The sequence below is a fragment of the Leopardus geoffroyi genome, chromosome A1, assembly GCF_018350155.1.
Source record: "Leopardus geoffroyi isolate Oge1 chromosome A1, O.geoffroyi_Oge1_pat1.0, whole genome shotgun sequence".
NCBI classification, from domain to species: Eukaryota; Metazoa; Chordata; class Mammalia; order Carnivora; family Felidae; genus Leopardus; species Leopardus geoffroyi.
The window spans coordinates 67743353-67758642 of NC_059326.1; the positions used below are offsets into that span (position 1 = coordinate 67743353).

The following is a 15290-nucleotide window of genomic DNA, read 5'->3' on the forward strand; positions in this document are numbered from 1 at the left end:
CAAATGTATTATCTATTAAACTGCAAGATGTGTTTAGTGTAAAATCAGTATTTCTGGAAGCAGTTCGTTTAGGTATCCTACTGGCAAAAAGTATTCCACAAAATATTCCATAAAGAAGACTTGTTTAGAATCTGAAAGGGCAAGAACATGATCTGGCCATATTCTGGGCATAAATCTATTTAGAATAATACTTTTCATCACCCTCCACCCAGAAAAGAGAAAAATATTCTCTCATTATTCATTGCTTGAACAAGTTTTATCCTGGATTACCGTGTCACTATTTTTGTTTAAACAACTTTAATAGATTACTTTTCCTTTCCATTTGCCTCTAATTCAAGAGTTCTGTTTTTCAGGATGTGTACGCATGTGTGCACATGCCAGTATTTTCCTCTGTTAAAAACAAAAACCAAAAAACAACCCAACACGCATAATAAAGAAATGCCCTATTTTCATTAAAACTGTATCTGTTAGAATTAGTTGATATCACAATGTTAAATGAAATCAGCTATTTTCATAAAGTTTATTTAATGGAAAAGTTCTGGCTATAATCAACCCATGAACTTTAACATACCTGGCTTTTATGGGGAAGTTCTGTGAAATGTCTTTCATTAATTTTATGGCATCATAAACTGGCGTAGACATTATTTGAGAAGCTGCCTGAAAACTAAGATCTGGAAAAAAAAAATCTAGCATCATGTCAGATCTTCACAGACATTTCCAGGTAATTTAAATAATTTACTCAACATTTCTTGCCACATATTTATTATATAGACATGTTAACGCTTACATGTAGCATTTTTCAAAAGTTTTAAACAGAAGGCTATCACCAATGTCCAAATAAGGTAAGCTTTACACATTTTTGAAGGGCTAATCATTTAATACCTATTGTTTTCCACAAATTACAGTATAACTTCAAAAAGAGATATATGAAAAGAAACGTTAATGCCAAGCTATTTTTTCTACACTTAAGGTTTAACAAAACATGCAACAAAAAGCTTTGATAAGGATAACAAGAGGAAGGAAAAAAGAGCTTTGGGGAACTAATTCTGGAAAGAACTTTAAGAAAGATCCGATGTGTTTATTAACTCAGTACATATCAAAAATTCACTTTTTCTTTCAATGTATTACCCTTATATGACAATAAAAATCAAATCCTAAACTTAGTATTTTACCGGATACGAAAGTTCTACGAAAAGAAAACTGTGTGGCTTACATAGTCAGTCTCCAATATGTCGGAAGCAGTCATCTTAATCTCGTCCCTTTGTTCAAGAGTCAGAAAAGATTTTAAAGCTTGATTCTGTTTGTTACTGAATAGTGAAACATACTGTTTCTCTTTAACGTTTCACCACAGGTAGAATCCTAGTTTACCATACACTAGTAAAATAACCAGCTTAACATAGTAAGACTAGTTTCATTTCCGCATTCTCAGTACGGTGCATTGAGTTGGAATCAAAGCTTAGGAAAAGGTGTTCTTAGCACAGCTTACTGTGGGATAGACAGCCTAACAACCAAGGTTCAAATTCTAGCTCTGTATTCACTTTCTAGCTGAGTAACTTTAAATCACATTTCCTCAACCTACTTTAGCATGTTTCCAGCCCCAGCACTGCAGCAAAGCCATCGGTACTCATGAGTATCTCCTAATTACCAAACACAATGGATATGTGTCAGTCCTTATCTTACGAAGATCCTTTTGCAAGAGGGTTATTACATCCTACAAAGAAAAAGTACTGACTTTCTATTCAGTAAATGGTGCTGGGAAAAGTAGACATTCATGTGCAAGAGAATGAAAATGGACCCCTATCTTATACAATACACAAAAATTAACTCAAAATGGATTAAGGACTTAAATTTAAGACCTAAATCCATAAAATCCTGAAAGAAAATATAGGGATAAGCTCCCTGACATCAGTCTTAGTGATGATTTTTTGGATATGACACCAAAACCAAAGGCAGCGAAGCAAAAATAAACAAGCGGGACTATATCCTACTCAAAAGCTTCTGCAACAGCAAGGAAATCATCAACAAAGTGAAAAAGCAAGCTACAGAATGGGAGAAAACATCTGAAAGTCATATATCTGATAAGGCACCAATAACCAAAATACAGAAGAAACTCATGTAAACTGGTGTAGCCACTATGGAAAACATGGCAATTCCTCCAAAAATTAAAACTAGAACCACCATATCGTCCAGCTTCTGGGTATGTATCCAAAGGAAATGAAATCAGTCTCTCAAAGAGATACCTGGACTCCCATGTTCACTGCAGCATTATCCACAACAGCCAAGGTGGAAATAATCTAACTATCCATTGATGGATGAGAAAATGTGGTGTACATATCCAATGGAATATTATTCAGCATTATAAAGAGAGGAAATTCTGCCATTTGTAACAACATCAATGAACCTGGATGACATTATGCTAAGTGAAAACAAAGATAAATATTGCACAGTATCAGGTACATGTTTAAAGAAAAAAGTCAAACTCATACAAACAAATAGAATAGTTGCCTGGGGGCTGTATAGAGGAAAAAAGGCGAGGTTGGTAAAAGGGTATAAAATGAAGAGGGTCTGAAGATCTAACGTATACCACGGTGACTGGAGTTGATATCACTGTATTACATAACTGAAATTTGCTCAAAGAGTAGAAATTAAATGTTCTCACCAAAAAAGAAAAAGACCTGATACACAAGTAGGTGCTCACTAAATACTGATGAAAGAATAAATGAACAGTCAAATTACAAGTAAGATTCTTTATGTTCTGTTTCTTATTATTCTATTGCTATTAAAGGCATTTATAAGCAACACAATTTTTAACTCATGGGTATATATTCAGGAATATATGCACTTTTAGGCAAGAAAACATAATTGTTATTTACACGACTGTGGGGAATAAGCTTAGAAATTCCCTGGGCTTACACCAATGGGTTAACAAGGAAAAAAGTACAAAGCCATAGGATGCTCACACCTGAGAAGACAACCAAGAATAGGGAGGTGAAAAGGTGCCCAATACATAGGTATATGAAATAAACAAGATTAGATATATCAGGGTGAAAGCACCTCCCCCCCCCCCAATTTAGTACTACAGCAGAAAGCTGCTTTCACAGGAAAGAAGGACCAAGTTAGGTAAACAGGTAAATCGGGATATAGATGGCTGCGCTGCAGGTGAAGCAGCCCACAGCAGAGATTGTTAACAAAAGAAAAGGTACCTTGTTAACTCTGAGGTTATTTGTCGTACCTGTCTCATCCCTAGGCTAGCTAAGATAAACAGAGGTGGTGCCTCACGTCTGCCATAAACAACCTTCAGCCTGACTGCCTGGTGCCTGGATTTTGTTTTATATTAACCCAAACCCCTAACCCTGAATATTTTAAAGACCCCCTTTCCGTCACATCCACAAGTTAATGTTCACAGATTCACTGTCTCTTTGTGCACGTCCGTCCCCATGTTTGTAAGCCTTCTGATCCTAATAAAACTGGGCAAGGACCCTTATTCTGGGCTCTTGTCTTTTCCCAGACATAAGCCTTCTCTCATTTTTCATCCTGCGTCCTGCTCTCTTGCTAGACAAGAGAGAACTTTATACCCAGAGTCTACGACACATGACTGAATGGTGTTAATGACTTATAAAAGAGGAAAATGGATGACCAAAGATCTTGCCTGATGGTATTTGGCTGCTGTACAATGTCATACTCAGAAACAGTAGAATGCGGTGTGGAAGAAACAATTTAGGCTCATTTTAGATATCCTTGATCTGTGCTTTATCATATTCGTGAACTTGGACTAATTATTTTATGTGTCCATTCCTGATTTCCTCATCTGAAAAGTGAGAGATCTAACCTCATATGAGTTTTTAAAAAATTAATCATACTGTATATAAACAGCCTAACACTTTGCCAGACACAGTGTCGGCTAATAGTTTTATCATCGTCAATCCACCGTCGTGATGATCCTTCTACCACCTTCTACTCAGGTTTGACAGCACTAGTCTTTTAAAACTTTTTATTAACACGAACATAATTCTCCTTTACATGACGAATCTTCTGAGCACAACTTATTTGAAAGCCCCTGAAAACTCACTTATGAAGTCAGACAGAGTATAAGTAACAACCAAATGAATATATTACCAGATTCTATTAACACTTTTTGCTTTGTTCTAAACTGTCCATACCTATTAACTCACCGATAGCTATTTAAGTCCTACGTTTAGCCTCGGAAACCCAGATCCCCATATTTAACTGTTTTACGACTTGGACACTTCAAAAGCAACATGTTTAATCATAAGTTTGTAATATTCCTACCCCATCTTTGCCCAAATATGGTCCTCTTTCCTCTTCTCAGCAAACACTGTCCATGCAGCTGGACAAACCATGATCTTACAGTTTTTAGTATCTTTCTCCATCACATATCCCTATCCAACCTCTCACAATGATCCCTGTATTCTCTCTAAATAATCCACCCCCAAATTTATCCCAACCCTTCCTGAGATCTCACATCAGCTGCCACTTATTGACTGGGGAGGCCTCTCGCTCTCCCCAGCGCTCACCCCCACCAGATCAGGTCTTCCTGGCACACACCCTTCTTAATCCTACCTACCTTTGCTTTAAAGCAATTACAATCACAATTTTTGCATTGGTTTTCTAATTTTTTAACGTTTACCTAAGATCCTTAGAAGACACGCAGCATCTACTTTAGCTCATCTTATCTTCAGAATCTAGTGTTTTTCAAAATGTCAGTTGGAACCCATTAGTCAGTAGTGACATCAGATTGAGTAGGTAATGTGAAGTTATTTTTCTAACAATATAAGGTAGAATAAAAGACAGTTTTCCAGAATGAATAAAATGTAGTAAACATACAAGTTGTGTACGTGGGAGCTTTTTTTTTTTTTTTTTTAAAGTTTGAACCTGTCAGTGTATTCTTACATTATATACTCGTGTACGGGTCCGGATGTAAATAAATTCCACTGCCTCTGAGCCAGAAATTATAAAATGAAAGAACACAGGTATTGCTCACTCTCTATGTCCTGGAAACCTACTCTGTTTGGCTTCTATCAGGTGCTCCTCACAGGCTCTACTTCACACCCCTGGACCAGCGCCACAGCGCCCGCCCTCATGCACCGGCTGCTCACTCCTCACTATCAGCTCCCCCTCCTCTTGAAGACCTTTATGCTAAGACGCCCACAGCTCTTCCACTCCTCTCCTTTTAACTACGGACTTCCTGTTCAGCCCACTACTGGACCCTGTCATCTGAATGACATCATCAAATGCAAGCAATCCATTTCACTTCAGTCTCTTTATTCTGGAACTCGATCTTCAACCCGAAAACATACTTACATGTTTTACATTCTCTCTATTCAGGCTCAAAGCTGGATGTCTTAAGCCATCTTTGACTCCTTTCATCTCCTAAACATTTGCTAAATCCAGCCTTCCTTCTGATGCCCTCTGCCACAGTCACAGTGCAATCTCTCACTGTATGATTTCAAAGAGGTCTTAGCATGAGCTCCTGTTTCTAGTCCATTGAAATCCATCTGACACAGACATCAGCCAGATCCATTAAAACGGATCGCACGTTCTGTTTATAGGCCTTCAAAAGCATCATCTACAATTATCACCTGTAATTATATTTTATAAATTAGGGGATCCGTGGAGAACATTTTGAAGAAGAAAGTAGAATGGTGCTTGCCTACAACAGTTGGAGAAACTGGGGAGAAATGGGGAGTTGACTGTTAATGGGCACGTGACTTTCTTTCTGAGGTGATGAAAATACTCTAAAGTTGTGGAATAGTTAAAAAAAAAACTCAGAAAATACACTAAAACCCGTTAAATGGTACATTTTAAAGGGATGAATTGTATAGTATGTCAACTGTCTCAATAAGCTGTTAATAAAAAGTTGAGTGATAGAAACTATAGATTACACAGAAAAATGATGTCCCCATGACTGACTAAAAATTACAAGTAATAAAGAAAATAAACTGAAAAGCAGTTACAGTTCAAACTAAATTTTGGTCATAAGATATGTGCTTATAGGATGTCAGCACAGAGGCTGTTCTAAGCTACAGTGAAATATGCAATGTTCTATTAAGATCAAAATTTTAAACAGAAGAAACCTAATGATTTCCTGGACTGACTAGTCAAGATTTTTAATCACTGTTAAAGACAACTTGAAATGTGATTTGCTACTGGAGATGAACCTATAAGATAAATCAGTGTATACTTTAAAAATGATAAGAGCAAATAACTATATTTCACATAATTTTAACTCTAATAAACATAACCATATGATCTGCTTGACAGCCTTTTAATTAAATATGAATTTCGACAAAAATTCACATCAGTTAACTATTACCTATGAAATAATTTATATCATATTACATAAAAGCTTATTGAACAGAGATCAGTTACCAAAATGCTGTGTTATAGAAGTACTGTACCTTGCAGTTCCCAGACTTTCAAAGGCATCATTTCTTTGCTACTCTCAATCAGGTATTTTTGGAATGCTGTCAGATTATCTCTAAGATCTGAATATCTTTCTCTGCATTAGAATATTAAGTCATGTTAATTGTCATCACCTACTACAAATTATACAAGCAGTATATTTTTGAAATTAACTTTCTCAAACTAGACACAAAAACCTGTGCCATCCAGATAATAAATTATGATACAGCTATATCCACAGAACTTAAAAATAATGAGGTATAAATGTCCACTTTTTTAAATATAGAAAACAACCCAAAATCTGGAGGGATGTACTCTCAATTGTTACTATGTTAACATTAACTAAAAGGGATTGAAGGACGAGGGCAGAAGCATTAGCTTTTTACATTCTATACTTTTTAACATTTTATAAATTACAAGTATTGCCTTTATAATTTAAAACAAAACTATTTTATAAGGAAAACATTAATGCTTCCTATACAACCTTAGAGTTCCATCTTTGAAACTTATAAAAATCTTCAATAAGACAATTTTGCCCCATGTTAAACACATCTAGGTATCTTTTTAGAATGCCAAATAATAATGTAGTAGCAATGACATTTTATTATACATATGATATACACTATAACTTCTGGGCACATGGGTGGCTCATTTGGTTGAGCATCTGACTCTTGTTTTTGGCTCAGGTCATGATCCCAGGGTTGTGGGATTGAGCCCCACATCAGGCTCCATGTTGAGTGTGGAGCCTGCGTTAAGTCTCTCTCTCTCTCTCTCTCTCTCTCCCTCTCTCCCTCTCTCCCTCTCCCCCTCTCTCCCTCTCTCCCTCTCTCCCTTTGTCCCTCTTCGTCTGCTCGTGCTGTCTCTCAAAAATTAAAAAAAATAAACTATAACTTCTTTTTTCTAACTCATGAAATCAAGACACAATGCCATTTCAGATTTAAATTCTTTTTTTAAAAAAAGCTTATCACCAACACAACTCACAAAACACATATTTCAACAGCAAAAAGATTTTAAAAAGAGAAAAAATATACAGAACACATACACAGAAATGCATTAATCATATAGTTAACACTAAGTAAATACACCACAGTGTTGATTTTATGTGATTTTAGTACAACACGGGGGCACGTTTTAAAAATGAATGAAGACTGACTACAACTGTTACAGTGAAAGGGCAAGAGAACCTCTTCCAAAAGGAAGTTCAGTCCACTATGAACTAAATTAACCCCTCCTTTATCAATTTAATTACTGAGCAATATTAAGTTTATAAGAGCTATATTACTGGTTTTCATATTTAATAATAATCTTAAATTTCACTGCTAAATTTATGTAAATCAGACAAAAATACATTATTCATATAATACCTCAAAGCAAAGGGTTTTGCTTAAATCAACTGAATAGCTGTGTAAGAACTAATTTTGAGTACCTCCTCTTTTAAAAATGGCTCCCAAGGCTTTTTGTAGAATGTGCAATTTATTCCCATAAAAAGTTTTATGTTTAAAAAAGAATAGAACTGTGGATTCCACGAGGCTGAGATACAGCTGACAATGGAATAAAAGTGTATTATTATCTACTAAATACCTTACTTAGAATAAATCCATTTTGCAAGATTCGCGAACTTTTCAAGGCCAATTAGCACACCACTGTGCCAATACTTTAAAATATAACTCCATCATCTATATAAATTAGCACAGTCTCCACAAACGTTCCCCTGCTCTGTAGAGTACCTACTCGCCAGGAGAACTGACCTTAGTGTCCTTTATAAATACTTGCAACATTAAGTAAAACAAAGCTATTAATAAAAACTGTCCTTCACCTGTAATTAATTTTGCCTTTGTAATGAAGCCACAAACTTTCCCTTCTTGTAACTAAGGGAAAGCACATATAAAATGACAACAATCCCCATTCATGAGCATTCAGAGAGCACTCACCATCCCATTCTTGGTCTCCAATCAGTGATGCAAGACAGAAAAAGGGGGGGGGGACAATTTTAATATCTGAACAGTTACTTACAGGTGTATATGAGATTAAGATGAGATATTAAAAGGTTTTTGATATGGCAATCTGCACATAGAAATTTAAGAAAAATACATATTTTCTTTTCTTTTGACGCATAAAAATTTTGATTACTTCATGCAAACAACCCAATACTAACCATAATTTTTCTAACCCAGTAGATCTGTGAAAGATGCTCTAATGTTTTGTTTTTTTTTGACAAAGATAAGTTTGATCATTTCTAATTCCTATTTTTCTAATCATACTCATCATATGTGAAATTAGTGATTAATTTTCAATTTTGTGTTTTGCATTAGCCATGTATTACTTTTGTAATAAATAAAACCAATTACATGTATATTTTAAGAACTGAAACATGTGCCAACACAGCACACTGAATTCCTTTAAGAACAAACTTAAGGTACAGTAATAGAACTTCATTTCCATTCAGACTTACTTTAGTTTCCCGAAGAGAAATCCTTGAACTTCATTTGTTTCAATCCCATCCTCTACGGTAGCATTAGTCACTGCTATTTTGGAAACGAAACAATACAAAAACATTTTCAGACTGGAAAAGGGAGATGTAATAAAAAATTAGAAGAACGCGAGATTAGATTCCTTTTGTTTTACCTTGTTCTTGTTTCGCGCATCAGCTCACTGATACACGCATGTGCACATGCTTTTATTTCTGACTGTGCTCTTTTTAAACAGGCTTGGATTGTTAAATATTTAACAAATGCTTTACAGATTATTTCACAGTCAAGTTCTATTTTATAACCAGAATGATAAGCCAAAGTGACTGCAACAAATCCTGGGCTTAGCTCTTAAGCCAGGCAGGAGCGCCAAATCCTAACAAATATAAGCATGCATGCATATTTCTAATGCCTTTAAAGATAATCAAGAAATCTTTAGGAAGACCCCCAAACTCATGGCCTCAAAAAGTAAGGATATAACATTTTACAGTCATCTCTCCCTTTCCTTCTCCATTACTCACCAAATAATACAACATACAGGGCGGTAAATGGTACATGTAAAGGGTACTTGGGGTCACAAGAACTCGTGACCTCCTACAGCATGGGGCTGCTTTCGGGGTGCACCAGTGCCCCTCAAGTACACTCTTCCCCTCTCTCTTTTCTGAAGGCCCACACCTCAGGGCTACAGCTAAAAGCCCTGGGTGTTCAGATCTAGTCCTCCTTCTCCTCCCTTTTAGTCCTTCATCACACAAACATTTGCTGGCTGTTTGCCAAGACTCCTGCCACATACACACCAGGAAGAGAGACACAAAAGAAAGAAACTCCAGTTGGGGGAAAGGAGAGAGACAAATAGACAATTTTAAGGCACTGTGTAAAGTTTTCATGAAAGCAGCACACAACACATGGACTGTAGAAAGGAGAAAACCACCCTCGACAGAGACAACGGTAGGCAGCTGTCTCACAGGTACTAATGGATAGGAGTTTTAAAAGATGCGTAGACTTTGATGAAAGGAAAGTGGGAGAAGATGGAAGGTTTCAGGAAGAGGGAACAGCATATGCTAAGGGATAAAAGTACTCTATAGAGGTCATAAAGGCTTCGCATGGAGCCAAACATGGAGGCATCCAGGGAACAGAAAATTATTCTGTATAGTAGTTTAGTGTTGCAGAACCAGAGGGTACAAATGAGAGGCTATGGGAGAGTGTTAAGGCAGAAAGAGGCTGGAGTATGAAAGCTTTCTTTGCAACGCCATGGTACTGTAATTTATGAGGGATGTTATGGGGAGCCACTAAAGGATTTTAACCAGTAGTATCACGAAGTCAGATTTTCAGCATAAGGCATTCAATCTGAAAGCACTGTCAAGAATATCCATTAATTTATATGGGGGAGGAGGGAGGGTCAAGGTACAGAAGGCCAAAGATCAGAGAGAAGGCCAGTTTGACACATATATACAAAGGGAAAAAAATGAACTGAGTTAAATATGTAATATAGATCATTCATGTGATCACCGGAGTTTTAAATTTTTTTTCACCTAACATTTTTTAAATTATTTTTTATTTTTTTTCAATTTCCTTTTTTTTCACCTAACATTTTAAAGAAAATTCCACAAGCCCAAGGATAGCTAGAAAATGCCTGTTACTATTATAACTGTAAACTAAGATATTAAATTATAAAGCATTATAAGGCTATATATAAGCAATATAGAAATACATAAAATCTGATTATTACTTTTCCAGTAACTCTTTAACTGGTAGGACTTAACAGTAATACAGATCTTTATCTGAAGCACATTCAGGAGGAATGGCCAGAGCGAAGTCTGTGATCAGGGCAGGGCCTCCAGGACCAGATCCTGGATAGAAAAATAAAGTTGAAGCAGAAGCCACACCCGAGAGTCTATAAAAAAATGAATTAAAAACTCAACCAAGAATCAGATATAAATAAATTTCAGATGAACCAGAGAAGAAAAGAAAAGAAAGAATCTGAAAACTCATTCATCGTGTTCAGGTCTCCAGAGTCCTTCATCTGGGGCCTAGAGTTAGAATGCACAACCATGGACAGATATCAGTTTGTAGACACAAATCTAATCAATCTACTTCATCCAATGTAGCAATTCACAGGCCTCTCCTGTCTTAAAGAACAGCATCATCATCCTAACTTTATTATGATTACTTGAGACAAAGCTCCCTAAGACCATGTGTTGCCAATGACTTTCAGATTTACTGAGATACTGATCCCCTGAGACACCCGGTCCCCACCCTGGAGGTGGCTGGGCACATCATGGGCCAGTCACCTCCAGTCATAACCAGCCTCGTTACCTCAGTGTGCCTCGCACATGTTACCATTTTTTTATATGTTGCTGAAAATGGTTGGGAAGCCACTGGATAAAGGAAAATAACATGCTACTTCAAATTTCTAAAAAAGTTTTTGGGAGCACAATATTAAACATATTTCTTTCAGTTTAAAATTAAATTCTACAAAATAGAAGGAGAGATAAAAAGTTTCCCAGACAAACAAAAATTAAAGGAGTTTGTGACCACTAAACCAGCCTTGCGAGAAATTTTAAGGGGGACTCTCTGAGGGGAGAAAAGATAAAAAAAAAAAAATTTATATATATATATATACATACATATATATACACACATATACATATATATATACATATATATATACACATATATATATATCAAAAGCAACAAAGATTAGAAAGGACAAGAGAACACCACCAGAAACTCCAACTCTACAAGCATCATAATGGCAATAAATTCATATCTTTCAGTACTCACTCTAAACGTCAATGGACTCAATGCTCCAATCAAAAGACACAGGGTAACAGAATGGATCAGAAAACAAGACCCATCCATATGCTATTTACAAGAGACCCACTTTAGACCTAAAGACACCTTCATATTGAAAATAAGGGGATGGAGAACCATCTATCATGCTAATGGTCAACAAAAGAAAGCTGGAGTAGCCATACTTATATCAGACAACCTAGACTTTAAAATAAAGACTGTAGCAAGAGATGCAGAAGGGCATTATATCATAATCAAGGGGTCTGTCCACCAAGACGACCTAACTGTAAACATTTATGCGCCAAATGTGGAAGCACCCAAGTATATGTTAATTAATCACAAAGAAACTCATCGATAGTAATACCGTAATAGTAGGAGACTTCAACACCCCACTCACAACAATGGACAGATCATCTAATCAAAAATTCAACAAGGAAACAATGGCTTTGAATGACACACTGGACCAGATGGACTTAACAGATATATTCAGAACATTTCATCCTAAAGCAGCAGAATATACATTCTTCTCCAGTGCACATGGAATCTTCTCCAGAACAGACCATATACTGGGACACAAATCAGCCCTAAGTAAGTACAAAAAGATCGAGATCATACCGTGCATATTTTCAGACCACAATGCTACGAAACTCAAAATCAACCACGAGAAAAAACTGGGAAAGGTAACACATACTTGGAGACTGAAGAACATTCTACTAAAGAATGAATGGGCCAACCAAGCAGTTAAAGAGGAAATTAAAAAGTATATGGAAGTCAATGAAAATGATAAAACCACAGCCCCAAACCTCTGGGACGCAGCAAAGGCAGTCATAAGAGGGAAGTATATAGCAATCCAGGACTTCCTAAAGGAAGAAAGATCTGATACACTTTACGCTTTAAGGAGCTGGGAAAAGAACAGCAAATAAAACCCCAAATCAACAGAAGACAGGAAATAATAAACAGTAGAGCAGAAACCAATGCTATTGAAACAACAAATAGGAAACAAACAAAAAACCCCAGTAGAATAGATCAATGAAACCAGAAGCTGGTTCTTTAAAAGAATTAACAAAATTGATAAATCACTAGCCAGTTTGATCAAAAAGAAAAACGGAAAGCCCCAAATTATAAAATCAAGAATGAAAGAGGAGAGGTTACAACCAACACAGCAGAAATAAAAATAATAAGAGAATATTATAAGCAATTATATGCCAGTAAAATGGGCAATCTGGCAGAAATGTACAAATTCCTAGAAACATATAAACTACCAAAACAAACAGGAAGAATTAGAAAATTTGAACAGACCCATCACCAGTAAAGAAATCAAATTAGTAATCAAAAATCTCCCAAAAAACAAGAGTCCAGGGCCAGATGGCTTTCCAAGGGAATTCTACCAAACATTTAAGGAAGAGTTAACACCTATTCTCTTGAAGCTGTTCCAAAAAATAGAAATGGAAGGAAAACTTCCTAACTCTTCTATGAAGCCAGTGTTACCTTGATTCCAAAACAAGACAAAGACCCCACTAAAAAAGGAGAACTATGGACCAATTTCCCTGATGAACATGGATGCAAAAATCCTCAACAAGATATTAGCCAACCGGATCCAACAATACATTAAAAAAATTATTCACCATGACCAAGTGGGATTTATACCTGGGATGCAGGGCTGGTTCAATATCCGCAAAACAACTAATGTGATTCATCACATCAATAAAAGAAAGGGCAAGAACCATACGATCCTCTCAATAGGTGCAGAGAAAGCATTTGACAAAATAGAGCATCCTTTCTTGATAAAAACCCTCAAGAAAGTAGGGATAGAAGGAGGATACCTCGAGATCATAAAAGCCATATATGAATGAGCCAATGCTAATATCATTCTCAATGGGGAAAAACAGAGCTTTTCCCCTAAGGACAGGAGCAAGACAGGGATGTCGACTCTCGCCACTATTATTCAACATAGTATTGGAAGTCTTAGCCTCTGCAATCAGACAACACAAAGAAATAAAAGGCATCCAAGTCGGCCAGGAGGTCAAACTTTCACTCTTTGCAGATGACATGATACTCTATATGGAAAACCCAAAAGATTCCACAAAAAGCTGCTAGAATTGATTCATGAATTCAGCAAAGTTGCAGGGTAGAAAATCAATGCACAGAAATCAGTTGTATTCCTCTACACCAACAATGAAGCGACAGAAAGAGAAATCAAGGAATCGATCCCATTTACAGTTGCACGAAAAACCATAAAATACCTAGGAATAAATTCTAACCAAAGAGGTGAAAAATCTATACACTGAAAACTATAGAAAGCTTATGAAAGAAGACACAAAAAAAAATGGAAAAAGATTCCATGCTCCTGGATAGAAAGAACAAATATTGTTAAAATGTTGATACTACCCAAAGCAATCTCAGTATCCAGTGCAATTCCTATCAAAGTAACACGAGCATTCTTCACAGAGCTAGAACAAATAATCCTAAAATTTGTATGGAACCAGAAAAGACCCCGAATAGCCAAAGTGATCTTGAAAAAGAAAACCAAAGCAGGAGGCATCAAAATCCCAGACTTCAAGCTATACTACAAAGCTGTAATTACCAAGACAGTGTGGTACTGGCACAAGAACAGACACTCAGATCAATGGAACAGAATAGAGAACCCAGAAATGGACCTACAAATGTATGGCCAACTAATCTTTCACAAAGCAGGGAAGACTGTCCAATGGAATAAAGACAGTCTCTTCAGCAAGTGGTGCTGGGAAAACTGGACAGCGACATGCAGAAGAATGAACCTGGACCACTTTCTTACACCATACACAAAAATAAACTCAAAATGGATGAAAGACCTCAATGTAAGACAGGATGCCACCAAAATCCTTGAGAAGAAAGCAGGCAAAAACCTCTTTGACCTTAGCTGCAGCAACTTCTTACTCAATACATCTCCAGAGGCAAAGGAAACAAAAGCAAAAATGAACTACTGGGACCTCATCAAAATAAAAAGCTTCTGCACAGTGAAGGAAACAATCAGCAAAACTAAAAGGCAACCGACAGAATGGGAGAAGATATTTGCAAATGACATATCAGATAAAGGGTTAGTATCCAAAATCTATAAAGAACTTATCAAACTCAACACCCAAAAAACAAATAATCCAGTGAAGAAATGGGCAAAAGACATGAATAGACACTTCTCCAAAGAAGACATGCAGATGGCCAATGACACATGAAAAAATGCTCAACATCACTCATCATCAGGGAAATACAAATCAAAACCACACTGAGATACCACCTCATACCTGTCAGAATGGCTAACATTAACAACTCAGGCAACAACAGATGTTGGCAAGGATGTGGAGAAAGAGGATCTCTTTTGCATTGTTGGTGGGAACGCAAGCTGGTGCAGTCACTTTGGAAAACAGTATGGAGGTTCCTCTAAAAACTAAAAATAGAACTACCCTATGACCCAGCAATTACACTACTAGGCACTTCTCCACGGGATACAGGTGTGCTGTTTTGAAGGGACACATGCACCCCCATGTTTATAGCAGCACTATCAACAATAGCTAAAGTATGGAAAGAGCCCAGATGTCCATCGATGGATGAATGGATAAAGAAGATGTGGTGTGT

At 36.6% G+C, this 15290-nt stretch overlaps 1 protein-coding gene across 2 annotated transcripts in view; it reads right to left on the bottom strand.

The window, feature by feature from the left end:
* Nucleotides 1-15290, bottom strand: part of UGGT2 (UDP-glucose glycoprotein glucosyltransferase 2) — a 185360-nt gene that overhangs the window by 131933 nt on the left and 38137 nt on the right. For both annotated transcript variants that reach the window (XM_045480866.1, XM_045480877.1), the window contains exons 7-9: nt 8876-8948; nt 6420-6520; nt 572-671 (exon numbers count right to left, since the gene is read on the bottom strand). In XM_045480866.1, coding sequence (XP_045336822.1) covers nt 572-671; nt 6420-6520; nt 8876-8948 — 274 coding nt within the window. The remainder of the gene's footprint in view (nt 1-571; nt 672-6419; nt 6521-8875; nt 8949-15290) is intronic.